Here is a 26,935-nt window from a genome sequence, read left to right on the forward strand (position 1 = left end):
GGGAATAAATGATGTCATCTTCTAAGGAAACTAGGGAATCTCAGCAGCAGAGTTGAGGACAAAGTGCATTCCACGCCTGTGCAAAACATAGAGATCGGAAATAGAATGTTTCATCTGAGACTCAACAAGAAAGCCCACCTGACTAGACTAAAGACACCTAATCTGTTGGAAAGACAGGTTGGAGCCAGGTGTTGCAGGGCTTTAAATACCAAGCAGAGGAGTTTGTACTGCATCCTAAAATCAAGAGGGCTTTTCTGGGGTAGGGACATGACATACCTGTGCTTTAGGAATATCACGTTGGGTGCATAGCCTTTGACCCAGCAATAGCACTTCTAGAGCTGTATCCCAAAGAGATCACAAAAATGGGAAAAGGACCCACATGTACACAAATATTTATAGCAGCTCTTTTCTGGTGGCAAAGAATTGGAAATTGAGAGGATGCCCATCAATTGGGGAATGGCTGAACAAGTTGTGGTATGTGAATGTAATGGAATATTATTGTGCTATAAGAAATGATGAACAGGCTGACTTCAGAAAAACCTGGAAAGACTTGTACGGTCTGATGCTGAGTGAAGTAAGCAGAACCAGGAGAACATTGTACATGGTAACAGCCACGTTGCGCAGTGACTAACGTTGATAGACTTAGCCCTTCTCAGTAGTGCAAGGATCTGAGACATCTCCAAAGGTCTCATGATGGAAAATGCTATCCACATCCAAAAAAAGAACTATGGAGTTTGAATGCAGATTGAAGCATACTATTTGCTAATTTTTTCTTCTGTTTTGTTTTGTTTTCTTTTTCTTGTGGTTCCTCCTGTTGGTTCTAATTCTTCCTTACAACATCACCAATGTAAAAAATATGTTTAATAGGAATGTAAAAAAAAGAGGAAATATCACATTGGCAACTATACAGAGGATAGTTGGAGGGGAGAGACTTGAGACAGGAAGACCAATTAGAGGGTTATTGCAATAATACAGGTAAGAGGCAATGACAGTCTGAACCAGGGTATCCAGGCGAGCCGACAAAAAGAGGCATATGAGGGATGTTGTAACGGTAGAATGGATAAGCCTTGGCAACTGAGTCAATATGTGGGGCGAGGGAGAGTGAGGAACTGACGGCGACTCAGAGGTTGCAAACCTGAGAGGGTGGTGGAGTGCTTAACAGAAATAGGGGCTTTTGGAAGAGAGTTGGATTTGCATGGAAAGGTAATAAATCCTCTCTTGGACAGGTTGATTTTGAGATAAGTATGGAGCATCTTCGGCGCTAGGTGGCGCTATAGTGCATAGAGTGCCAGGCCTGGAGTCAGGAAGACTCATCTTTCTGAGTTCAAATCTGGCCTCAGACACTTACTCACTGTGTAAGTCTGGGAAAGTCACATATCCTGTCTGCCTCAGTTTCTTCATCTGTAAAACGAGCTAGAGAAGGAAATGGCAAACCACTCCAGTATCTTTGCCAAGAAAACTTTCAGATGGGGTACCGACTGAAAAACAACTGAACAACGCCACAGAGCATCCAATGAAAGATGTTTGCTAGGTTGCTGGAGATGCAGAACAGGCTCTCAGAAGAGGGACGTGGGCCTACAAAATGTTGCCCTGGGAGCCGTCCACATTGAAATGATACTAGAAATCGATGTGATGATCTCACAGAGAGGGCAGACAGGTGGACTAGAAGTTCCTGGTTGGCAAAAGGAGACTGGGGAAGGAACAGCTGGACAGGTAAGAGAAGAGTCAGTAGGGAATGATATCCCATAAAAACCAGAGAGAAGAGAGTATTCAGCAGGTGTCAAATGGTGCAGAGGGTCAAAAAAGACGAGAACACCATATTTAGCAATTAAGAGATCACTGATAACTTTGGAATGGAAGGTTTCAATTAAGTAGTGAGGTAGGGAGACAGATTACAGAGTGAGAGCAAATGGAGTGAAAGCAATCAGTGTATACATATTTTTTAGGACTTTGACTGTGAAAGGAAGGACAAAAGGACAACAGCTTGAGGGGATGATATAGTCAAATGACAGTTTCTGCAACTGCACATTAAAGAAGGAACCATTAGACAGAGAGCTTGGCAGTTACAGAGACAGTGGGAATGATATGGGGTGCTTACTTTCAGAGGAGACAGGAAGGGAGGGGATTGACTGACAAAGGGTTATGAGGTATAGAACGGGGGAGAAGAGTGAGCTCATGGCACCTCTGTTCTCAATATGAGGAAAGTTCCTCTGCCAAAAGGGAGAGGAGAGGAGATGATGAGGAAGGCTTGAGGAGAGAACAGCTAACAGTTAAGTCATTACTGTGATCCCCAGGAAAGTCACATAGTCTGCAACGAGTTGCTTTTGGGATGACAAGGGGAGAAAGGTGCCCTGGGAGTGGCTGCCTTCCTGAACTACCCCAAGCCTTGCTTGGGTGGCGGCTGTCAAATCAAGGACCTCACAGTCATCTGGCTGTTTCACTGTTTCAGCTCCCAGCTAATCTCTTGTCCCTTCTCCCTCTGGGGGCCCCACAGCTACTAATCAGTTTATGAGTGTATATGTGGGAGATTATGGAGATAGCACCCAGGGGCTCCGTGCTATCTGTGTCCTTTCTTCCCCAACTGGGGGGCCAGTTGGTAGAGGAGAGAGGCAAGGACTTGAAGGGGACCTCAGGGCTGTAATCTCCACCCCTAAGCCCCCAGGAAGAGGCTGAGTCCTTGGGAGCCACTGGTGAGTAGGAATGGTCCCATAGAAAGAACTGGGAACAAGTTAGAGGTGTGCTGAGGTCACATTCTAGCTTGGGATAAACCCTTATTTATTTTAGACTGGGGGAAAGGGAGCTGTTGCTGGATAGGAGAGAAGTGCTGGGGGGAAGGGGATATGAAGAGAGAAGAAGAAAGCTTACACAGGGTATAGTAGCAGTGAGGGTAGATGGGTAGGGGCAGGAGTGGGGGAAAATATTGCCAGACGTTATCTATTCTCACTTTGCTCCTCAATCTCGTCTTCAGATTCCTTGTTGTGTGTATGTGTGTGGTGGCAGGGGGAAGGGGGGAAAGGTTGTGGAGGTGAACTTCTGTAGGGGGTGGCAAAGGACTAGCCTGGCCTTGAAACACCAAGGGATTAAGGGGAGGAAGGGGTGAGAGAGTGGGGGAGGAGGTATCATGGTGGTAGGGAGTGGTTTGAGTGGGAAAGGGTCCACATTGAATCTCCTGTGATGGTTTTGTCCCCTCTTTTTTCTCTCCTATTGCATAATCCTTTTCCTTTGACCTTCATCTTTTCTGTCTCCCAAGTTGTCCCACTATGGCTCCCTCTCCGTCTTCTCCCTTGTCTCTTTGACCCTGCTACTCTTTTGTCCCATCATGCTGGTCCCCCCCATAAATGGTCTTTCCTATCACCCACCATGGTGCTTTCCTCCTTTTCCTCTTCCGCTTTTCTTTTTATTTCTCCTCTTCCTCCCTGCACCAATCTTCCCTGCCACCTTCACAGTGGGTGTACTGGGCCCCTGGACCTGTGACCCTATCTTTTCCCGGGCCCACCCAGACCTGGCTGCCCGCCTGGCTGCTACCCGCCTGAACCACGACAAAGCCCTGGAAGGTGGTCCCTGGTTTGAGGTCATCCTGCTCCCAGAGCCATGCCACACCTCGGGTTCCCTGGGGGCCCTAGCCCCCTCATTAGCCCGTGTCTCTGGCCTTGTGGGTCCTGTGAACCCAGCTGCATGCCACCCTGCTGAACTGCTGGCCCAAGAAGCTGGGGTCCCCCTGGTACCCTGGGGCTGTCCCCAGGGGGAAGCTCGAACCACAGCCCCTGCCCTTCCCCTTGCCCCTGATGCCCTCTATGCCCTGTTGCGGGCATTCCGTTGGGCCAAGGTAGCCCTAGTCACTGCCCCACAGGACCTGTGGGTGGAGGCTGGCCAGGCCCTTGCTGGGGTGCTCCGCAGCAGGGGCCTGCCTGTGGTCATGGTGACCTCCTTGGAGACTACGGACCTGGAAAGTGCCAAGAATGCCCTAAAAAGAGTCAGAGATGGTCCCAAGGTCAAAGGTATGGGTAGAGCTGCAACTAAGAATTCTTGCAAGCAGGGACAATTCTTGGACTTGGCTTTGTACAGGCATCATCTCACTGGTAAAGGGAGATGGCCTGGCCCCCAAGGAGTGGATGCAGAACCACTGCATCATGGCAAACATTCCTTGAACCCCTAACCCCTGAGAAGAGGTGGGGTGGGGATAGGTGGTAGTGAAAGAAGATAGGCAAGCCCTAGCAGAGGAGCAGCACAGCCACAGGGACATGGAGGTGATAGCCTGGGGCTGGGTGAGGAAGCCCAGTATAGTCTATTCCTTGTGAAGAGGGATGACATGGAGGTGATAGCCTGGGGCTGGGTGAGGAAGCCCAGTATAGTCTATTCCTTGTGAAGAGGGATGACAGAGGACCTCAAGGCATGGGAATGGTGGGCCTCCCTTAGTTATGGCTCTGGGTATGGTTTATCTAGGAGGGGAAGGTAGTTGGGAAGATGAAGTTGAGCCAGGGGCCTAGGATGGGGGAACTCCCGAGTCAAATAGGAAGAAGTCAGGTTCTGATGCCTGAGCACCTCCCCACCCCTGGCCTGGCCTTCCTCTGCAGTGGTGATCATGGTGATGCATTCAGTTCTACTGGGTGGGGAGGAGCAACGGCTGTTGTTGGAGGCTGCCGAGGAACTGGGCCTAGTAGAAGGCACAATGGTGTTCCTTCCCTTCGACACCCTGCACTATGCCCTGCCCCCTGGCCCTGAGGCCCTAAAGCCCCTCGCCAACAGTTCCAGACTCCGAAAAGCTCATGATGCCGTGCTCACTCTAACCCGCTACTGCCCTAAGGGGAGTGTATCAGCTAGCTTACGCCAGGCCCAGGAGTACCAGGAGCTACCGCTGGACCTTAAACCCCAGCAGGTGAGGAGAGACACGGGGACTCAGAGGGTGTAGATAAGGTGGAGGGCCTTCCCTAATCAGGAAGAGATGGTCCTGGAACAATGGGGAGAGGAGATGGAGTTCTAGCAGCGAAGGTGATGGGATGAGAGAACAGCAGTATAAGAAGGAGGTAAAGAAAGAACTGTAAGGAACTGAGAATGGGTATCTAGTAATCAACAGAGAGATAGGATTAAGCTGATGTAAAACGTCTCCCCTTAGCCAGTGGAGAGGGAGACTTGAAGAGTGCCGGGTCAGGGAGGCAATAGGGAAGATGGATTCCTGATTAGTGGGACAGGCGTGGCTCTGGCCCAGTCTCTCTCTTCCCTCCTACCCTTCCATCAATGACTTGGTCAAAGGCATGTTCATCTAATTTCTGGATGACACATACTTAGAAAGTAGGATGTCCTCCAATTTTTCAATGTCCTTAAGATGTGGTAGCCAGACCTGAGCACAATACTCCAGGTGTCAGATCAGAGTAGAATGCATGAGGATCATCACCTCCCTCGTTTGGAGCATTAGGTCTGCTTTCAAGGCTAGGTAATACTTTGGATAACAGCACAGGAATCTAAAAGGACCTTGATGGACTGGAACAATCGGCCATAGTTAACAAAATGATATGTAATACAGAGGAAAATGTAATGTCTCGCACTTTGTGAAAAACAAAACAGTTACATAAATACAAGAAGGTGGGAGTGGGGGGGTGAAATGAGCAGCTCATGTGAAAAGAAGCTGGGGGTTTTAGTGGACCCAGAGTTCAAAATGAGTTTATCCTATGACACGGCTGGGAAAAGAAGTATGGGAAGGAAGGAGCTCATAGTTCTGCTTTGGTCAGACTCCTATCTGGAGTGTTTGAAGAAGGACACTGGTGAAGTGGTGGGCATGCAAAGGAAGGTCATTGGAATAGTGAGGGACATAACTGTGACAATATTTGAAAGATTATACGTAGATGAGGAATTAAGCTTGTTTCTTTGGGTCTCAGAGAACAGAACTAGGAATGTTAACTGGAAATCATAGATACAAAGAAAAATTTCCTAACTATTAGAGCTATCTCAAAAGGGACATGGGCCACCTTGAATTCCCCATTACTGGAGGTCTTCAAACAGAGACTGGATGACTGCTTGTTAGGGATGTTGTAAAGGCTTAGATTAGATGGCCTCTGATTCTATCATTCTTCAGGTATCCCCACTCTTCGGCACAATCTATGACGTTATCTACCTGCTGGCAGGAGCTGTGGCAGGAGCACAAGTAGCTGGGGGTGGCAGCTGGGTCTCTGGGGCAGCAGTGGCCCATCACATTCCAAAAACCGAGGTCCCTGGCTTCTGTGGACACCTGGGAGGGGCAAAGGAGCCTCCTTTTGTGCTACTGGATACAGATGGGGTGGGAGACCAGCTGCTCCCTACTTACACACTGGACCCAGCCCAGGGTATTCTCAACTATGTTGGTAATCCCATCCACTTTCCTCATGGTGGCCGGGGACCTGGTTTTGACCCTCCTTGCTGGTTCGACCCCAACGTGATCTGCAGTGGAGGTGAGGTTCTTTCCCATTCTCCATCCCTAAGACCACATATGTCCTATGTAATTCTTCCTGGGATTCTCCAGTTTCTCCTCAGCTGGCTGTCCCGCCTCTCACTTCAGGATCTCTCTCTCTCTGTGGACTCCCCTTCAGACCTCCTAGAAACCCCAAGTATCTCTCTCCTAGAAACCTACTGGGACCTTCTGATTCTCTGTGAGAACTCTCCCTCAATACCATCTTAAAAGTTCCCTCCTAGGCCTACCAGACCAGAGATCCTACCTTGGCTCTGCCCCTTAAGTTTACTTCGTCCATTTGATTATCATGTTTCCAAATTCTCTTTCCCTGTCTGCCCCCCACCCCCAGTAAATGTTGCCACCTTGAGTTCCTCTCCATTTTCCTCTTGCCCTCAGGAGTAGAGCCCAGCTTCATCCTTCTTGTTATCCTCATCATTGCTGCTGTGGGGCTGGTGGTTGCCATACTGGCCTATTATGTTCGGTAAGCTGAGGGTTGGGAAGGTGGAGAAACTGGATGGAAAAGGGGAGCAGGACGTATAGGAAGGAGTAGGGGGTAGTTCTAGAAACTGGTATTGGGAGTTGATAGATAAGTCAACTCTCCTCTCTGTACCTGGCTCTGGGAACCTTGTGTTTGTATAGCCTGGTTCTACCTTCCATAACTGAGGTTGTAGAGCAAAGAAATTGCTCATCAGACCAAGGAGAGTGGATGGGTATTGGGGTTGTTGTCAGTCCCAGCCAAGTTGTGTGGCCTTGGCAGAAGAGGTGCTAGAAGGAATTGGAAGCTCGCCTACCATCACCCTCTATTACCACAGGGATAAAGCTCCCTCATTTCCTCTCCTGTACCTGGGGTGGTTCTCTCCTTCTTCCTATCACTCTCTCCCCAAGTTCCCCTTTCCAAAATGACTCCTCTGCATCTGGGTTCCCAGACGCCAGCTCCTCCATGCCCAGATGATCTCTGGTCCCAACAAGATGATCCTGACTCTGGAGGACATCACTTTCCTCCCTCGGCAGGGCAGCAGCTCCCGAAAGGTATGGGAGTCTAGGTGTGTGTGGGGAGGGGGAGAGATTTGGGTAGCAATCTGGTCCCAAGAGACAGGGAAAAGAGGTGGGAGACTCTGGAAAATTTTTTGGGTATCATTTCAGCCCCTGGTTGCCATGCTCTGATTCCCCTGGCTCTCTACCCAGTCTATTTTCTGAGAAGTAGAGTGGGGTAATGGCCAGAGCCCTGGACCAGGAGTCTGGAGACCTGGGTTCCCATGTGGTCACTGCTACTGAAATACTGTGTGACTTTCCAAGAAATTCATTCCATTTATCGCTCTGGACTTTAGTTTCCTTCTCTGTAAAATGGGGATAACAGTATTATTACCTGAGGACTAATTATCTCATAGCAGTAAGGATATAATGGGGGAAAGGATGTGAAAGGGCTTTACCCTATAAATAACTATACACATGGAAGAGGTGATTGTTTTCTTCCTTGACACCTGGCCCCTACCCTCCTCTTTCCCTAATCCTTAACTCTCAACCCCAACCTGATTTCAATCACTGCCCAAAGCTGCTGTCTCCTCCCCCTACTTACTTCCCCATCATCTTATACTTGCTCTGACTCCCTCCCTGCCCAGGTAACAGAGGGGAGCCGTTCAAGCCTGGCTGCCCACAGCGTATCTGACATGCGTAGCATCCCTAGCCAGCCCCCAGACAGTTCTAACATTGGCATGTATGAGGTGAGTACCCTGCCAGGATCCTTCCTCACAGAGCCGAAGATGCCCATTCAAAAATGATATCAGCTGAACAATGGAATGAGGGAGGAGTGGGTGAAAACTCTGTTTTACCCATCAGTTATATTAAACTGTGTTTTTTTTTTTTTTTGATTATCTAGAACGGTAGTGTCAAACTCCAATAGAAATGGGGCCCACTATACTCATTGCTACATTACTTGTGGTCCTCTTCCTTAAAGGTTCACAACTGACTTTGATTCCTTGTCGCCAAAATTATTTTGGAGTGGGCAGGACGCCTACTTATGATTAGAAACAAAGATGCTAAAAAAAAAAATTAGCAGGGGCAGCTAGGTGGCACAGTGGATAGAGCACTGGTCCTGGATTCAGGAGGACCTGAGTTCAAATCTGGCCTCAGACACATAACACTTACTAGATGTGTGACCCTGGACAAGTCACTTAACCCCATTGCCTAGCCAAAAAAAAAAAAAAAAAAGATAACTTATAGAACAAGACCATCAGTAATTCTGACTTGTTGACATTAGGAAAAAGATGTTTTCTGCCCCTTTTGTAAACTACAGTTGAAGTTTCCCAGCTGGCTAAGTGCCATGCTTTTTAACACTTAAGACGTTGGAGTGCCCAGCCCACTAAGGCAGTCATCTTGGGGCCATCTGGATGGACCATGATCAGGGTTGACCTAACAGTGTGGAATTTTCAAGAAAAGTCTGTTCTGTTGACAACAAACTAGTATAAAGAAGCAAATTAAGGAAACAAAAGACTGTAAATATTTTTAATTGTTCTCCATGGTTTTCTTTTGAAGATTGGTGTAAGAATTTTGACTTTTTATATTTGAGAAAATATCAGAATAAAAATTAAATTAAAAAAAAAGAAATGGGGGCCACTAAACCATACATAGGGGCAGCTAGGTAGTGCAGTGGATAGAATGCGAGGCATGGAATCAGGAAGACTCATGTTCATGAGTTCAAATGTGGCTTCAGACACTTACTAGCTGTGTGACCCTGGGCAAGTCACTTAACCCTGTTTACCTCAGTTTCTCACCTGTAAAATGAGCTGGAAAAGGAATTGGCAGTATCTTTACCAAGAAAACCTCAAATAGGGTCAGGAAGAGTTGGAAACAACTGAGCAACAACAACAAACCATACGTAAGGATCACTGTGGGCTACATAGTTGTAAACGTAATGTTATCTATGTTTTATTATATATTTTGATAACTAATCTGGTTCTGGCACACTATGGAGTATTGCAGGCAACAATTAGCATTCTTGACACCTCTGATCTAGAGTATGGCTCTAAGGGAAGGATGTCTTTTCTTCTTATCATGAAAAGAATCTGTTCAGCAAATAAATCATGATTGACTAGAGGTCTTGAAGGTGGACTTGGCAGATTGCCTGGCCAACAGCCTCGGGCAGCCGTCGCTCTCCATCCCTGCATCTATTCTATAGTGATTGTAAGCCCATGTGAAAAAGGAAGAACAGATTCCCTTTCTGAAAAAGACTGAATACCTTGATGCAAAATGTGGGTTATCTGGATTGTGGTCAGTGATGCAAAATGTGGGTTATCTGGAATCCTGTGCAAGTATTTACAGTGAGAATATACCTCTCAGGGGACTGATGTGGGTTGTGCAGGATGTGAGGTTTCTATGGCATGTGGTCCCCTGCGCAGTAATCTTAGTTTACCCCAGCAAAATGGCAGTTACGGATCCTGGCTTAGGGTTTGTGTACTTCGGGCAGGTTTTTTTCTGTGGTGTGCATTTATGAAAGATAGCAGGGTATAGTGAAAAGAGTGCTGGATTTGAAGTCATGAAACCTGGGTTCCTAAAGGAGCTCCAACACTCAATGCCTGTGTTTAAGTAAGTTACTTCATTTTTCTGAGTCTTCATCTCTGTGACCACTAAGGCCCTTTATGAGACCACTAGGACTGCTGTGAAGTAATGACTAGAGAGCTCAACGTAATTTTAATTCCCATGGGCAGCACTGAATATCAGCTGCGCTCTAGGGGACCACTCTGGCTCTCAGAAAACTGACTACCTCTTTCCCTTTTGTTCAGCTTCTTTTCCAAGTGCCGATGCTAATTATTCAGTCAACGCACATTTATTTTTAAAAAATTTTTATTTGTTTTAATCAGCCAAGATCCACCTGTTTACTCTCCCAATCCCTAATTGAGAACCTGAGAAAAACAAGACCCATTACACACATGTATAGTCAATCAAAATAAATTTCCACTGGTCACGTCCAAAAGAAAATTTGTCTCATCCTGCATTGTGAGCCCTCTCTTTCTCAGGAGATAGGTAGTATGTGTCATCATTAGTGTCTGGAATCCTGATCGGTCATTACATTGATTAACGTTGAGCACCATAGTATTCTATCACATTTATATGCCATGTATTTATTGTTCATTTGTTCTGCGATATTTGGGCTCCTCCTCAATTCCTATTCTTTGCCACTTCAAAAGGAGTTATAAATATTTTTGTACACCCTTAGAGATGGTTTTGCTTAAGACTAATCCCTCCCTTAATCTACCCTTCCACTAATTCCCTCTCCCCACTTTTCCCCTTTCTCTCCCATTTTCCTGTGGAGTAAAATGGGTTGAGTAAAAAGTTGGATACTTTTGTACCCAACTTTGTGTTGATCAATTCAGATGAGATTGAGGCTCAAATGTCAGCTGCTCCCCCCTCCCCCACCTCTTCCTCCTTGTTTGAATAGATATCTACTTGTGCACTTTGATTATATGAGATGATTTCCTCTAACCTTCCTTTTCCTTCTCCCTTTCCCCTCAACCAGTGCATTCTTCTTCCTCTCTCTTTCCATTCTTTTCTTAAGATCATGAAGATAATATTCCAAAGAGGTCAAAGAAAAAGGAAAAGGAACTATATGAACAAAAATATTTATAGCAGCTCCTTTTGTGGTGACAAAGAATTGGAAATTTTGAGGGGATACCCATCAATCAGGAAAATGGCTAAACAAACTGTGGTATATGATTGTGATTAAGTATGATTGTGCTATGAAATGATGAGCAGATTTCAGAAAAATCTGGAAAGACTTATGTGAACTGATGAAAAGTAAACTGAACAGAACCAGGAGAACATTGTACACAGTAAATAGCAATATTGTATGATGATTAACTGTGAATTAGTTAGCTATATTAATCAATACAATGATCCAAGGCAGTCCTGATGGACTTATGATGAAAATTGCTATCCACCTCCAGAGAGAGAGAAGTGATGGAGTCTAAGTGCAGTATGAGGCATAATTTTTTTCCCCCTTTTTTTTTTTTGCAGCATGGCTAATATAGAAATATGTTTGGCATGATTTCACTTGTATAATTGAAATCACATTTCTTACCTTCTCAATGGGGTGGGACTTGAGGGAAAGAGAGAATTCAGAACTCAAATTTTTTTTTTAATAAATGTTAAAAATAAATAATAAATTTATTTTTTAAAAAAGATAATGAAGATATGACAGAGCCACTCCCAGGCTTTGTCTAAATTAGGCTCCCTCTATGAATCCTGATGATAATAGGGAGATAGAGAGATCATATGTATCATTTCTCTATATATCCTTGTTTAGACCTTTATCATTATTCATTTATGTTTGCCCTTTTATACTTCTCTTCACTCTTATATTTGAACTTCAAAATTTCTCTATACCTCTGCTTTATATCAGGGATGTTTGGAAGACCTCTATTTCATTAAAAATCCAATTTTCACTTGTAGTATTATACCCCATTCTGCAAGTTATTCTTTTTTAATTATTATTATTACTCCTTTTTTTAAGGCAATTGGGGTTAAGTGACTTGCCCAGGGTCACACAGCTAGTAAGTGTCAAGTGTTTGGTCTGAGGCCAGATTTGAACTCAGGTCCTCCTGATTTCAGGGCCGGTGCTCTATCCACTGTGCCACCTAGCTTCCCCTTAACTCCTTTTTTATTTTTTTAAACTCTTGCTTCATCTCTTCTGGAAGTTTTAATTGAGTTTGTGCTGTTTTTCTCTGAGACATTGCTGTCAATGAGCATTAATTAAGCCCTTACTATGTGCCAGGCACTGTACATTGGGAATACAAGAAAGGCAAAGAACAATCCCTGCTTTCAAGGAGTTTACAATTCAATGGGGGAAATAGCATGTAAACAACAGTACATACAAGATAAATACAAAACAAATTGGGGATGATCAACAGAAGGAAGGTGCTAATATTTAGGGGAATCAGGAAAGGCTTTCTGTAGAAGGTAGGATTTTAGCTGAACTTGAAGGAAACCAGGGAAGCCAGGAGACTGAAATGAAGAGGAAGACTATTTTAAACCTGGGGAACAGCCAGTGAAAATGCCTGGAGTTGAGAAGTGTTTTATTTGAGCCACAGCAAGGAGGCCATTGTCACTGGACTACAGAGTATGTGGGAGGAAGGCAGGGGGAGGAAAGTGTAATATGACTGAAATCATGGGAGGGGGCCAGGTTATAAAGGCCTTTGAATATTAAACAAGGCATTTTATATTTGATCCTGGAAATAAGAGGGAACTGCTGGGGGGGAGGGGTGTGTGACATGGTCAGATCCACACTTATGAGGCTATTGGAGTGGGGAGACACTTAAAGCAAGGAAACCAACCAGAAGCTATGTTAATAGTTAGTCCAGGCTTGAGATGATAAGGGCCTTTATCAGAGTGACGGCAATATCAGAGGAGAGAAGGAAGACAGTTATAATTGTTGAGGTAGAAATGACAGAACTTGACCACTGATTGGATGTGGGAGAATGAGAATGAGTGAGGAGTTGAGGATGACATTTATACTGTGAGCCTGAGTGGGAGGGTGGTGATACCCTCAACAGTAATAGGAAAATTAAGAAGTCAGGGGGAGAGTTTGTGGGAATACTAATAAGTTCAGTTTAAGACATGTTGAGTTTCCCTTGTTTTATGGGACATCCAGTTCAAGATGGCCAAAAGGTATGAAAATGGAGGTCAGGAGAGAGGGGAGGTCTAGGTAAGTAGATCTGAGAATCATGGAAATTGATGAGATCACTAAGCAAATGATATGGTTAGAGAAGGGAAGAAAGATAGAACCTTGGGAGACCAGTTAGTGAGCTGGATGAAGATCCAGCAAAGAAGACTAAGGATGGTCAGATAGGTAGGAGGAGAACAAGGAGAAAGGAGTGTCACAAAAACCTAGAGAAAAGAGAGTATCAAGGAGAAAAGGATGATCGACAGTGGTAAAAGCTGCAAAAAGGTTAAAAAGGATTAAAGTTGAGAAAAGATCATTAAATTTGGTAATCAAATAATTTCACTTGAATGATGAGATGGAAAGCCAGACTTCAGAAAGTTAAGAAGGGAGTGAGAGGAAAGGAAGTGGAAGTTTCAATTCAAGGATTTCAACCACAAAAAGGAGAGAAGATATAAAATGGTAGCTCATGGGGATGGATGGATCAAGTGAGAATATTTTGAGGATGGAATCTTGAATATGTTTGTAGGCAGTAGGGAAGCAACCAGTAGACAGCAAGTGATTGAAGATCAGTGAGAGAATAGGGATAACAAAAGGGACGATTTGTTAGGGAAGAAAGGAGAGGATGTGCATGTATGTAGATGGGTAGATGGGTAGTAAAGAGAGGGGCCACCTTTTCATGTGAGATTGGGGTAAAAGAGGAGAGTGGCAGAATGTATCAGAGTGATAGGAGATGAGAAAAGAATAAATAAATGGTCTCTGGGAGTGGCCTCAGTTTTTTCAATGAAAAATGAGGCAAAATTCTCATCTGAGAGAATGGGGGATGGGAAAGTCATGGGAAGTTTGAGGAAGGATGAAAAGATTGGGGAAAAACTGTTATGGTGAATGGCATAGCGAACTGATTAGGGAGGTGTAGGCGAATTGCCTAGCAGCAGTGAGGGCCCATTTGAAATTATGTAATATAATTGCATAATTACATGTAGTGGACCCAGTCAGGTTTTCTGGTTTTCTACTGCTTCGTTCAATATCATGTGAGTAGGATCAAGGGCAGCGGATGGTGGGTAATCCAAGGTTAAAGTTTGGCAGGATATGCCCTACAGGAAAATTGAGGGGAAAGGGAATAAGAGAAGAAGGGGAGAGATAGAAGGGAGGGCAGATTAGGGGAAGGGGTATTCAGAATGCATGCCATTTTGGGGTGGGGGGAGGGACAAGATGGGGAGAAAATTTGGAACTCAAAATCTTGTGGAAGTGAATGTTGAAAACTAAAAATAAATAAAAAAACCAAAAAAGTTTGGCAGGATAAGATTGATGAGAGGATAACAGGCAATGAACTTGAGAGAAGAAGACAGTATGGAATTGAACTTGCTCCCTAGTGAGTGAAGATGGAGAAGGGAGGAGAATGTAGCTTGGAAAAGAACTGAGAAATGGAGGGATTGGAGGTTGTGGTGAGAAGGAGCAGGGTTTGGAGGAGCAAAGCATAGCGAGAAGTGAAATAACAACAGATTTTGACTAGATAAGGGAATTTCAGAGTCAATGAATATGAAAGTAGAACAGTTGTGAGTGATGGTAAGATCAAAGTTACGACCATAGCTGAGTGTAGCTACAGTGGGAGTTAAGGAGTAGTTTAAGAGTTTGTGTGAATTTATTCAATCAGACTTCTTATGGCTCCAACTGCTATGCCACTAGAAAAAAAATACTCTTCTCATTCCCTAATTTACACGTAATTTATTTACACGTAATTTATTCAACTCTAACTATATTGTAATAAGCATTTAATCTGAAAAAAGGCAAAGGAGCATTAAAGCAGAGGCATTAATCGGTATGTAACAAAGACAAGGATTATACACTCCATTTGATCCCTGGATCACAACTCTTCCCAAAGCAGAAATGCATTAGGGCTGAACTCCATCTTCTCTTCTCTCCCATTGCCTAGGAGTAAGGGCTAACCTGGAAGCTGAGTTCTTAATTGCTCCCAATTGGCAGCTGAGTGACAAGAGCTTTCCACTTGTACGTTTGGTATCAGGAGTGAGACTTTCTATTGGTGGAAGGCAGAAACTCAGAGCCTCCTGAGAGTCTCTTGGCCCAGCTTGAGCAAGCAGGGTAGTTCCACAATTACCTGAGCAGTCACTAAGCCCTCATTCTGATGACTCTATCCCCCTTCCTAATTTTGTAAGACCAGCTGACATCTTCCAGTCTTCTCTAAGTGACTGGAGAGGAAAAATTGGCATCCTCCTCTTAGCTAGTCATCATTTCCCCCAAGTCTATCACTATGTTCAGTTCTGCTTTTGCCATCATGTTCCATACATAAAGCTTTTGTGCATAGAAGGGGAAATAATACACAACAAAGCTGAAAAGATAGATTTTGGCCAGGTTTTGTAGGAGGTTGTTGTAGTAATCCAGGTGCAAAGTGAAAGGACACGACTGAATTTAGTAGCTGTGTGAGTGGAGAGAAGGGGTCAACTGTAAAGGATGATGTTAATGTAAAAATGGCAAGAATTGGCAACTAGGGGCAGCTAGGCGGTGCAGTGGTTAGAGTACTGGCCCTGGAGTCAGAAGGACCTGAGTTCAAATGTGACCTCAAACACTTACTAGTTGTGTGACTCTGGGCAAGTCACTTAACCCCAATTGTCTCCCTCCACACCCCCCAAAGAAAAGAATTGACAACTGATTTGGATATGTAGGGTAAGGGAAAATGAATAGTCCAGGAGAATACCAATTTTACAAATCTGAGACACAAAAAGGATGGTAGTATTTTCGACAGAATAGGAAGTTTGGAAGAGGGGGTGACAGGCGTAAAGACAATGAGTTTAGTTTGAGATACATTGACTTTAAGATGTCTCTAGGATATCCAGTTTTAAATATCTGATGAGCAATTTGCGATTCGGGACTGAAACTCAAGGGAGAAATTGGGGCTAGATATATGGATCTGGAAATAATCTGAATAAGAGATGATAGTTAAATACATAGGGACTGATGAGAGAGAGAGAGAAAGAGGGGAGGAGAAGAGAGGAAAAGAGAAGGAGGAATAAAGGGAATGGGAGGGGGAGAGAGAGAGAGGGAGGGGGAGAGAGAAAGAGAGAGAGAGAGAGAGAGAGAGAGAGAGACAGAGACAGAGACAGAGAGGGAGAGGGAGAGAGAGAGAGAGAGAATAGAGGAGGAAGAGAAGAGGGTCCAGGGCGAACATTGTCAGGCATTCACAGGTGATAGGTAGGTACATGGTGTGCCAGCAAAGGAAACTGAGAAAAAGAGCAGACAGGAGGCAGAAAGTAGCATCATAAAAACTTAGGGAGGAGAGAGTATTCAGGAAGACAGGATGGTCAACAGTGTCAACTGCAGGGGGCAGCTAGGTGAGACAGCTAGGTGGCACAGTGGATAGAGCACCAGCCCTAGATTCAGGAGGACCTGAGTTCAAATCCAACCTCAGACACTTAACACTTACCATCTGTGTGGGCAAGTTACCTAACCCCATTGCCTAGTCAAAAACAAAACAAAACAAAAAACAGTGTCAAATGCAACAGACAGACCAAGAAGGATTCAGGCTGAGAAAAGATCATCAGAATAGGCACTTAAGAGCATTGGTAACTTTGGGGAGAGCAGTTTCAGTGGTGACAAGGTAGGAAGCAAGATTGCAAAGGGTCGAGGAGTGAGCGAAAGTAAAGGAAGACAGACAATGAGCGTAGAGAACTTTTTCAAGGAATTTGGCTGAGGAAGGGAGGAGAGATGTGGAGCAATATGTTGAGGGGATGGTAGGGCCTAGGGAAGTTTTTTTAAAAAAGATTTGTAGTGATTTGGGTATGCTTAAAGGATACAAGGAAAGAACCAGGTAACAGGGAGAGGTTAAAGATTCAAGAGATTAAGGATGCAATCTGCTGACGACAAGAGGGGATGGGATCAAGTGCCCATGTAGAGGGCTTGACCTTGGCAAGGAAAGAGTCTTTTTTGCCAGAGGCTGAGGGAAAGGAGGAGAGAGTGGAAGATGATGTCAAGGGGTTTTAAGATGAAGAGAATAGGAGAAGAGGTTACCCCAGTTGAATGGCCTCAATTTTTTAGGTTAAATAAGAGGCAAAGTCCTCAGCTGGAAGAGAGGTAGAGAGGAAGAGATGTTGAGGCAGCAAGAAAAGGTTGTAGCTTCTGTTGGGCTTGAGATGGGAATCAACACTTAACCCCAATTGCCTAAAAAAAAAAAAAAAAAAAGATGGTGCTGAGAACAGTCTGGATTTCTAGACCATGCCTTAAAATATAGAAATAATGAACTCTTGGCCAGGGATAAAGGACCCCTACTGAAGGCTGGTTAAAAATACTTAGGGTCAGCTAGGTGGTGCAGTGGATAGAGCACCGGCCCTGGATTCAGGAGGACCTGAGTTCAAATCTGGCCTCAGACACATAACACTTACTAGCTGTGTGACCCTGGGCAAGTCACTTAACCCCATTGCCTAATCAAAAAAAAAAAAAGAGAGAGAGATGGGAATCAACTAAAAGGACTTAAAAAAGATTAAAAGGACTGTCTTGCTATAGTGAGGACCCAGCTGAGGTTGGATAACATGAATTTGTGATGGTATATTATAGTCAGTACAGTTATGGGTTTTCCTCCAGCTTCATTCAGCTGCTCATAAGTAAGAGGAGGAAGAGGAAGGTGTGAGAGTGACAGGTGATGCCATCACCCTCTAATCTGTGAAGCTATTAATGACTTTAAACCATTATATAAATGGTAGCTATCATTATTATTATTATTAACCCAAAAATGCATTTTTTGGGTTACCATGTTACATTGCTGACTCATATTGGCATTATAGTCCGCTAAAAGCCCCAAATCATCCAACCAATTCTGAGTCAATTTAATTGTATTCTCCTCTAATCACATTTCTATATATTTTCCAAAAGAATAGTATGAGATATTTTATGAAAAGCTTTGCCAAAATATAGGTAAACCAACTCTACAGCTCTCTGCTTATCTATCAGCTTAGTAATCCTGTCCAGAAAAAGAAATGAGGTTAGTCTGAGATGACCTATCCTTGGTGAAGCAAATGCTGATTCTTTGTAATCAAAATGGTTCAACAACCAAGTTGGTTCATCTCTTTAATCACCAGTTATAGAATTTTCACCGTGATTCACCATTCATCACCATTGGTGACTCACCAGTCAAGCTGGTTCATCTCTTTAATGACTCATTATAGAATTTTCCTGGTAACAAAAATCAGACTTATTGGCTTATAGTTTGTAGACACTTTTCCTTTCTTTTTAAATGAGGGCCATGTTTGCCAATCTCCCATCTTGTTTGTAGTCCCTCTCCCGTTTTCCATAATCTTCCAAGTATCACTCATAGTGGCTCAGCAATCACACCTGCAAGTTCTGGGTCAGGTAACCTCCCTCTGATGAGAGTGGGTCAACAGGACTCTGGTATCAGGCATCATCTCTCTATTTTGCTTTGCAAACCTTAAAGTGCCACCTAAATGTTCGCAAATATTATTAGCCATTTTTGTTCTCTCATCTCCAGTACAAATGCCATTTTCTTTGTTAGAGGGAAAAAACAGAAGCGAAATAATAATCGAACAGTTCTGCCTTCTCTCTGTTTTCTGTTATCATCCCATCTACCCCAAACATCCTATTCTTTGATTCTCTCTTTTCTCCTAGGATAGATTAAAAAAAAAACACCCTTTTTTGGTTGCCTTTAGAGTTCCTCTACCTTCCTGAGTTTTAACATATCTGACATTATAAGAATGGACCACATTCTTATATTCAAGGTCACAAACGACAGCCCTTCTTTACCGTCTCCCTCCACCCCAACCTGGGGAGTTGATGGAAAGGAGCAGGCTATGTCCTATTTCTACTACAAGATCTTCTCCTCTTTCCCATTTCAGGGATTCCGAGCATGGAGGGGAGAGAAGCTGAAAATTATGGAAGGATAGTCCAACCCCCATTCTCCCTCCTTCACCCTTCTTCTCTCCCCCACCCCAAATCCTTCCCCTCTAAGACATTGGGAAAATCAGAGTAGCTCTTTATGAAGAAAAGGTTGAGGTTCCTATCTAAGATTCTCTCCGTCCCTTGACCCTGCACTTGCAATTCCACCAACATGGAGGTTTTCTGTCTTCGGCTATCCTCTCCCTATCATTTTGTCTCTTTCGTCCCTGTTCATCTCATTCTCTTGCTAACACGTATTCTTTAGCTCTTTCCAGCTTCATTCTGTAGCTATCATTCATCCTCCTAGTTCAGTTAAGCTCCCTCTCACCTCCTCAACCCACTTATACAATTCCCTTTTACAATAACAGCAGCACTTCTGTTCACAACACAATGCAGAGCCAGGAAGGATCTTGCCAGAGATGTGCTGGAACTAGCTCCAACAGGCTTGGGAGCTGATTGATAAATTTTCAGTGTAAGAATTTATACCTCAGAAATCAGCAAATGATACAAATCAAGGTTTGATTTATTATTTCATCTTCTAGAGCTAATGAACTGTTAATAATGCCAATTAAACTTAAAAGCATAAGTGCATACATTCTCCCTCCCCCCATTAAACCTTTTCCAGATCATTCTTATATTGCTCTATAAACATTTCTTGAACTCAGTAGGAGGGCGGTTGAAGGCTCAGGTAATGAAGTCATTGCCAGGTTGGAGGTCCGATGATGATGACGACGAAGACGATGATGAGTTTGCAAATTACTTTATATCCATTTGAGCCTTACATCACCCCTGGATCACTTAAAGAAGAGGAAATTGAGGCCCAAACTTACGAACTTTAGGGGTAGAAGCTATATAGGAGATGTGGAGATCTGATAAATCTGATAAATCCTAAAAGAGGGTCGTAAAAGTAGGATTACATTACAAAAATGCCACCAAATACTATCAAATACCAAACCACATGTAAAATGGGAGGGAAACCCCACATGGGTTGTTGACCCTTCGTGGTTACAAGGAGCTATCTAATGCCTGACAAGCAGCAAATGCCAATGAGATACAACTGCACTAACCCCTTACACCTCTCCACAGGCTTGTTTCCTTGTTAAGTCTCTCTCTGGGTTCAAAAAGGCAGTCTTTGATATATAGTGTAACATTACTAAAATTGTAGAAACTCAGTCTCTCTCTTTTTTATCACATTATCCTCACCCTAGGTTAAACTAGGGAAAATCTCTACCTTTTGGTTAGCTTCCTCTCTCTTAATCATAGTTAAATGGCCATACTTTAATAGAATTATCATTTATCATAAAAACACAGATATGCATTAAATGAGGTATATAAGGTGATGACAGGCAGCTGGCATATTCACCTCTCCACTGAGGTTGGAAGGGGAAATGGGGAAAAAAAAGTGGTCAGATTCAGCAGTTCAAGGATGTAAAGCAGGAGAGGGGGCCTAGAGATAAACTGAATTTCACTCTCAGCTACCACTGTAACTTCTGCTCCTGGTATTTCTGTGGTCTGGTCAGGCCTTGCTTCTGTTGTATTTGCTTTTGGTGGCAGGAATGCTGTTGGGTTGTCTCTAGCTCCGTGATAGGCTTGGCAAGATGAGGTAACCCCTGGCAGGACCATCCTTCCTCCTCCAAGATGCCATTTGGTTTCTATCCAAAAGGAAGCTTCGCCAAGGTGGAAACAAAACCTGCATTCCTACAAACTAAGTTTCCATGGCAATGTCTATGTAGGAGGGTCAGTCTTTCACATGGAACTTGGACTACATACAGAATCTAAGAATTGTGAAGGACCTTAGGGGTCAACTCAGATATCTGGATTTTATATGAATTCTAGTTCTACCATTTATTAGCTATCTGACACTTGAGTTTATCTGACACCTATTTATTAGCTATCTGACACCTTCTTTACTTTGGGATTTAGTTTCCCCATTTGTAAAATGAGGAGGTGAGATTAGATGGTGTCTATGATTTCTTCGAGCTATTAACTTCTAAGCCAGAAGTATTAAAAAAGCATTTGGAAGCCAATCCTCCCTAAGGGGAGGGGTCCTAACCTTTACTCAGTCAGAAAAAGGACAAACCTGGAGGAAGGGGGTATGATGGGCAGACCTATACTTGGGTTAAATTGGTTCCAGATCCTAGAAGAAGGGAAACGGTTAACTCTGCCCCTAAAATTCCCAGGAATAGGGTTCTAGAATTTAACCAGGCTAGTCTCAATGATCATCCCTGAAGGAATACAGGACAAGTCTGCCAGAAACTATTTTTATTAATTTAACATTTTTCTAAATCCAAGTCATTTAGAGTTTAGAGAGAAATGTCCAAACTGACATAGGTCCCTCTCCCTCCCACCCTTTTTCTTTTTTGTCCTTTTTCTACCCATGGTTTGCACATGCCTCTCTACTCCAAACATGATTTGAACTCACATTTGGAGTAATCTTCAACAAGGAAAATGTCATAATATATTAAAATACACTTTGGGGTTAATATTCTATTCCAACAAATAGAATAATATTCACTTAATAACTATTCAAGTCTTTCCTTGACCACTGCCTTCAGGGATGGAAAGTGACCTCATCCAGAATCATCTCTGAATAAGAAATAGGATACTGTCCTCTGAATGGAGAAGAGGGCACTTCTTTTAAGTAGTCAGCAGGACAGTCATTCCAGGGGCTGAGGGAAGGCAATGAATTTAACAAGGTACTCTTTGTACAAGGTTTGCTTTCTACCCTTAATCCATTTCTCTAAAGAAACATCTTCTGTTCTTGGACTACATATTTTCAAATAAGGAAATGTCTGAAAAGGATTTTTAGCAGGGTTGGGGAACCTGTGGCCACATGTGGCCTTCTAGGTCCTTGGGTTTGGCCTTTTGACTGAGTCCAGGTTTTATAGAACAAATCGTTTTATTAAGGGGATTTGTTCTGTGAAGTTTGTATTTAGTCAATGGGCTTGAGGACCTTGAGGCTGCAGGTTCCCTATCCTTGGACTAGAGAAATACTAATTTCTTATATTTCTAGAGAAACTCAAAAGGAAGTTTTTCATATGCTTTGTCAGAAACTTTGAATCTACCTTAGGGGCTCTCTACTCTAGTCCAACCCCTCATTTGACAGATGAGGCCTAGGGAAAGTAAGTGCCCAAGGTCATGCTAGTATTAAATGGCAGAATGAGGATTTGAACTTGAACTCCAAATCCAGTTCCGCTGTATCATGGTAAGGTGGAGGTCATGGATCAATCCTTTTGTTCCCTTATTATTTCAGAAGGTCTAAAGTAGTTATATTTTCAGAAAAACTTTGAGGATGAATATAGTATGATTTCAGGAGTCTTCTGCTTAATGATAATGGAAGTTCTTTAAAGAAAGATATTCCTACAATTAAAGATAAGATATCCGAGAAGAAAGTAATATATTGTTGGAAACTCAATCACATTTAAGTGTAGTCAGTTAGTGGTGGAGCATAAATGTTAGGGATAGAGACTGGGCCTGTGATTTTAATGGTACAGGAAAGAACCCTCTAACCATACAGGTCTACTTACAATTAGAGAGTTGCCTAGGACAAAGGTGTCAAACACACAGTTAACTGCTCCTGTGCAACCTGCAACATCCAGAAGAGAGCAGAACCAGATTAAAATGTAATTGAGAAATAGTTAACAAAATAAATAAAAATACAACAGAACATAGATAGTATTAACACATGATGCTCTAAGTCAGTATGATCATTACATGTGGTTTGTTGTTATTATTCAACTGTTTCAGACTCTTTGTGACCCCATTTGGTGTTTTCTTGGCAAAGATACTGGAGTGGTTTGCTATTTTCTTCTACAGCTCTTTTTACAGATGAGGAACTGAAGCAAACAGGGTTAGGTGACTTGCCCAGGGTCACATAGCTAGTAAATATCAGGTCAGATTTGAACTCAGAAAGACTAGTCTTCCTGACTCCAAGCCTGGCATTCTATCCACTGTGCCACCTACCTGCCCAAGAATTAACCTTTCATTAATTTTTTTAACTTTGAACCAGGTAAAGGTAAGAAGATATAGGATTATTCATGTGTGTGGCCATGACATTGAGTCACATGACACATAGCAATGCTGCTTTTTCGTAGGGTCACAGATTTGAAAATGGAAGGAACCTTACTTCCATTAACTTCTTCCAAACTAGCAGTCACCTAGTCATCCCTCTTACAGAGATTTAGGTTAAGTGATTTGCCCAGGTTACAGCAGAACTGGGATTTGAACTTGGAACCTATAACTCCACATTCAATTCTTTCCATTGCACCATGGTTAAGTTTATGGGCCAACTTTTCTATAAAGGAGCTGCTTCATAGTAGTACTCTAGGGTCCTAATGCACAACAGACTGGCATTTTCATGTTAGTCCTCACTGACTTCCATTAAATATTTTAGAATATCTTATGTTTTAACACAGACCCCTCTGACCCCACAATATATGACCACTTTTATGAAAGTGAATCGCCATTTGCCAGAAACCAGCTAAAGGGCGATTCCACTAATACAGATGTGACATGATAAGGTTAATGGAGAAAAAGGGACAAGTACCATATATCTTGGGGTCATCTAGACAAAGTGACTAACTTTATAATAATAATAATAATTTTTTTTTCAGTCAAGATCTGTGACCAGTGTAGGAAACACCTGATGAAGAAACTCCCTCTAACTCTGGCACCTGCTTGGCAACTTACAGCCTTAGAGGCGGCCCACTGGACAGAGTGCTAGACTTGTAGAGAGGAAGACTTGACTTCAGATCCAGTCTCAGGCAATTACTACCAGAGTGACCCTGGCTAATCACTTAACCTCTGTTGCCTCACTTCCCCCATCTGTCAAGTGGGGTTAATGCTGGCTATTATTAGAGGGTTGGTTGTTCAAGGCATTGAGAAGCCTCTCTCAAGGCCTCTCAACTGAGTCTCAAGGCCGCTATATTTCAGAGGCAGGACTTGGACCCCAATCTGCTTGACTCAGAAGCTACCTCTAAATATTGTTGATAATAATAATAATTATAAAACAACAATAACAACAGCAACTTGGTGACTAGAATTATACTTTCTGGAAGCTCAGTGTCTTTCATGGACTAAAAAACAACAAATCCCATTTACTACAAATACAGACTTCAAATGTCCTTGGTCAAAATACTGGTGAATCAGTAAACTGTAGTGAAACTGGAGTGTTATTACAGGATGTGCTGTTGCCCATTATTACCCAGACATAACGTCAGTCCATAAAATCTTAAGAACAAATAGTCCCTGTTCTCAAGGAGCAAATATTTTAAAAGATGTTGTCATACCAAAGACTCATATCTCCAAAATGTATGGAATGAAAAGCTTTCAAAATACAGAGACTTTGCTGAAGAAATAAGAATCATATGAGAATAGGTTAAAGAACATTTCATCCTTGTGATTCTATTACTGGGGTTGTCCCAAGGATTCTTTAACTGATCCTACAAAGATGAACTTATATGGTAATTCGTTAGTTCCAACTATAAAAAATAATTCAATAGTCCATAGACTATTAAATATAAAAGAACATCAGTAGAATACTGACTTTTCCTTCTTTAATTTAATTAAATTTTATTTCAATTTTCAAGCATTTCTTTTTTTTTCCCCTTCCACCTCCCCCAACCCACTAAGGGGAAAGGAAGAGAAAGAAGAAGAAAAACAAAACCCTTGTAACAATAAACATAATCAAGCAAAACAAATTCCCAGGTTGGAGCTTAATTTCCCAGGACTGTCTCTATCTGAATTCCATTGAACAAAATGACAGTAATTTTTCCATGATGATAATAATAATAACTTACATTTATATGGATAGACACTGGATCTGCAATTTCGTTAGTATAGGCAACTCCCAGATGAAGAATTTCGCCTTCCAATGTAGACCGGCACCTCCTCTTCAGTTTAGAGTCTTAGAAATTTGCAGAGACCACTAAAAGATTAAGTGACTTAACCAGGGACACACAGTCAATATCTGTCAGGTTAGGAACTGACATTTATACAGGGCAATGTATTTTACATAAATTATTTAATTTGAATCTCACAACAGCCTTGTGAAGTTGATACTACAAGTGTTATTTTACAGATGAGGAAACTAAGGCTCGGAGATATTAAATGATTTCCCCATGGAAGTAACACAGGCAGGATTTGAACCCAAATCTTTCTGACTCTACGTCCATGAAAGAAAAGAGAAGAAGATGATTTTCTGGTATTCTATAAGTGCACAGAAATGGAAAGAAAGGAAAGCTCAATTTTATAAGGTGAGGGGTGGGATATAGTTAAAGAAGCTGATGAGCTCAGTTTTTGTTGTTCTTGTTTTTTTTTTTGGTGAGGCAATTGGGATTAAGTGACTTGCCCAGAGTCACACAGGTAGTAAGTGTTATGTGTCTGAGGCCGGATTTGAACTCAGGTCCTTCTGAATCCAGGGCCAGTGCTCTATCCACTGTACCACCTAGCTGCCCCTGAGCTCAGTTTTAAGTTAGAAGTGCCTGCAGGACATCCATGTGGAGCTCACAGCATCATTTAATGAGGGCTAGAAGGAACCTTAGAGATCATCTAGTTTTCTTCCCTTTCCCCCTGCTTTGATTTTTCTGCATATAGTTTTAACCTATAGACTCAGAATCAACAAATGGAATAAACCAATATGTAATAGAACAACTTTCATGTGGCTATGTCCTCAGACTCTGATTGCCAATAGCCTAGGAGTTTTAGGAAAGACACAATTCTGATGTTTAGTCTCACTGACTGCTCCTCCTCTCCCGCCTTCCATCAGGAGGGAGCAAAGGCGTGCAACCCCCTAACTTTATTTGATGAAGAAACTAAGGCCCAGAGAGGTCAAAGGTATGACTAAATGTATGGAATGGCAAAGCCAGGGTTCAACCTTAAATTCTCTGATTCCAGATCTGGCATTATTCACCCTTTTGTTGTTCATTCGTTTCAGTTATGTCTGACTCTTTTGGCCCTATTTGATTCTATTTGGTATTTCCTTCTCCAGCTTATTTTACAGATGAGGAAACTGAGGCAAACATGGTTAAGTGATTTGCCCAGAGTCACACAGCTAGTACGTGTGTGAGGCCAAATTTGAACTCAGGAAGATGAGTCTTCCTGCCTCCAGGCCTGTCTCACTATCCACCATACCACCTAGATGCCGTTCTTCCCCCTGTACCACAGTATATCTCAGTAGCTGGACATATAGATCTGGGAGTTATCAGATTTAATGAAATTGCAGGAAAGGATGGGATTGCAAAGGGAGCATAGAGAGAAGGGCAGAGGGTTGAGGATAGGAGAAAGCTCAGTATAGCATGCTTTAGCACCAGAGAATCAGAAGTCATCTGGTTCCAATCTCTCATTTTACAAAGGGTGTGGCTGATGAGAGGGGCAGTGACTTACACATGGTCACAGAGCTAATCAGTGGCATAGTCAGAATCAGAATCTAGGTCTAGAATTCCTTCAGAGTTCTTTCTGTTGTAGTAATGAGGACAAGATACTTATGATGATACATTAAGGTGATGATTATGGCAAATTATAAAGGTTAAGTGATGGGGAGTGTCCCATACTCTAAGCACAGAACTCTCTTCTTCCAGACTGACTCTACACTGATGGTGACTGATAATCCAGTAATAATCAAGTGGCCAAGGATGATAATGATGTGAAAATGATGAAGTATTGAACCCAATTCCCAGTAACCTGTAGAATGAATGTGGTCCAGCCAAGTTAGTGTGTAAAACATAATTCTAGGTATGGAACCCCATTTTCCCAGGGTAGAATGATCTTCATATTATTAATTCCTATTATTAAATAAAAAGCTAGGTGGCACAGTGGATAGAGTGACAGGCCTGGAGTCAAGAAGACTCATCTTTCTGAGTTCAAATTTGGCCTCAGACACTTACTAGCTATATGTCCCTGGGCAAGTCACTTAAACCTGTTTGCCTCAGTTCCTCATCTGCAAAATGAGCTGGTGAAGGAAATGA

General features: G+C 42.8%; 1 protein-coding gene across 1 annotated transcript in view; it reads left to right on the top strand.

Moving 5' to 3' along the window:
* The first annotated feature begins 3,319 nt into the window (after nucleotides 1-3,319).
* Nucleotides 3,320-26,935, top strand: part of GUCY2D (guanylate cyclase 2D, retinal) — a 36,259-nt gene continuing 12,643 nt past the window's right edge. Inside the window, exons 1-6 of the mRNA XM_027857195.1 lie at nucleotides 3,320-3,998; nucleotides 4,575-4,876; nucleotides 6,071-6,422; nucleotides 6,818-6,902; nucleotides 7,348-7,450; nucleotides 8,041-8,142. Of these exons, the coding sequence (XP_027712996.1) occupies nucleotides 3,320-3,998; nucleotides 4,575-4,876; nucleotides 6,071-6,422; nucleotides 6,818-6,902; nucleotides 7,348-7,450; nucleotides 8,041-8,142 (1,623 nt within the window). The remainder of the gene's footprint in view (nucleotides 3,999-4,574; nucleotides 4,877-6,070; nucleotides 6,423-6,817; nucleotides 6,903-7,347; nucleotides 7,451-8,040; nucleotides 8,143-26,935) is intronic.

Source organism: Vombatus ursinus, unplaced genomic scaffold (genome assembly GCF_900497805.2).
Source record: "Vombatus ursinus unplaced genomic scaffold, bare-nosed wombat genome assembly UNPS02011916.1, whole genome shotgun sequence".
Lineage (NCBI taxonomy): Eukaryota > Metazoa > Chordata > Mammalia > Diprotodontia > Vombatidae > Vombatus > Vombatus ursinus.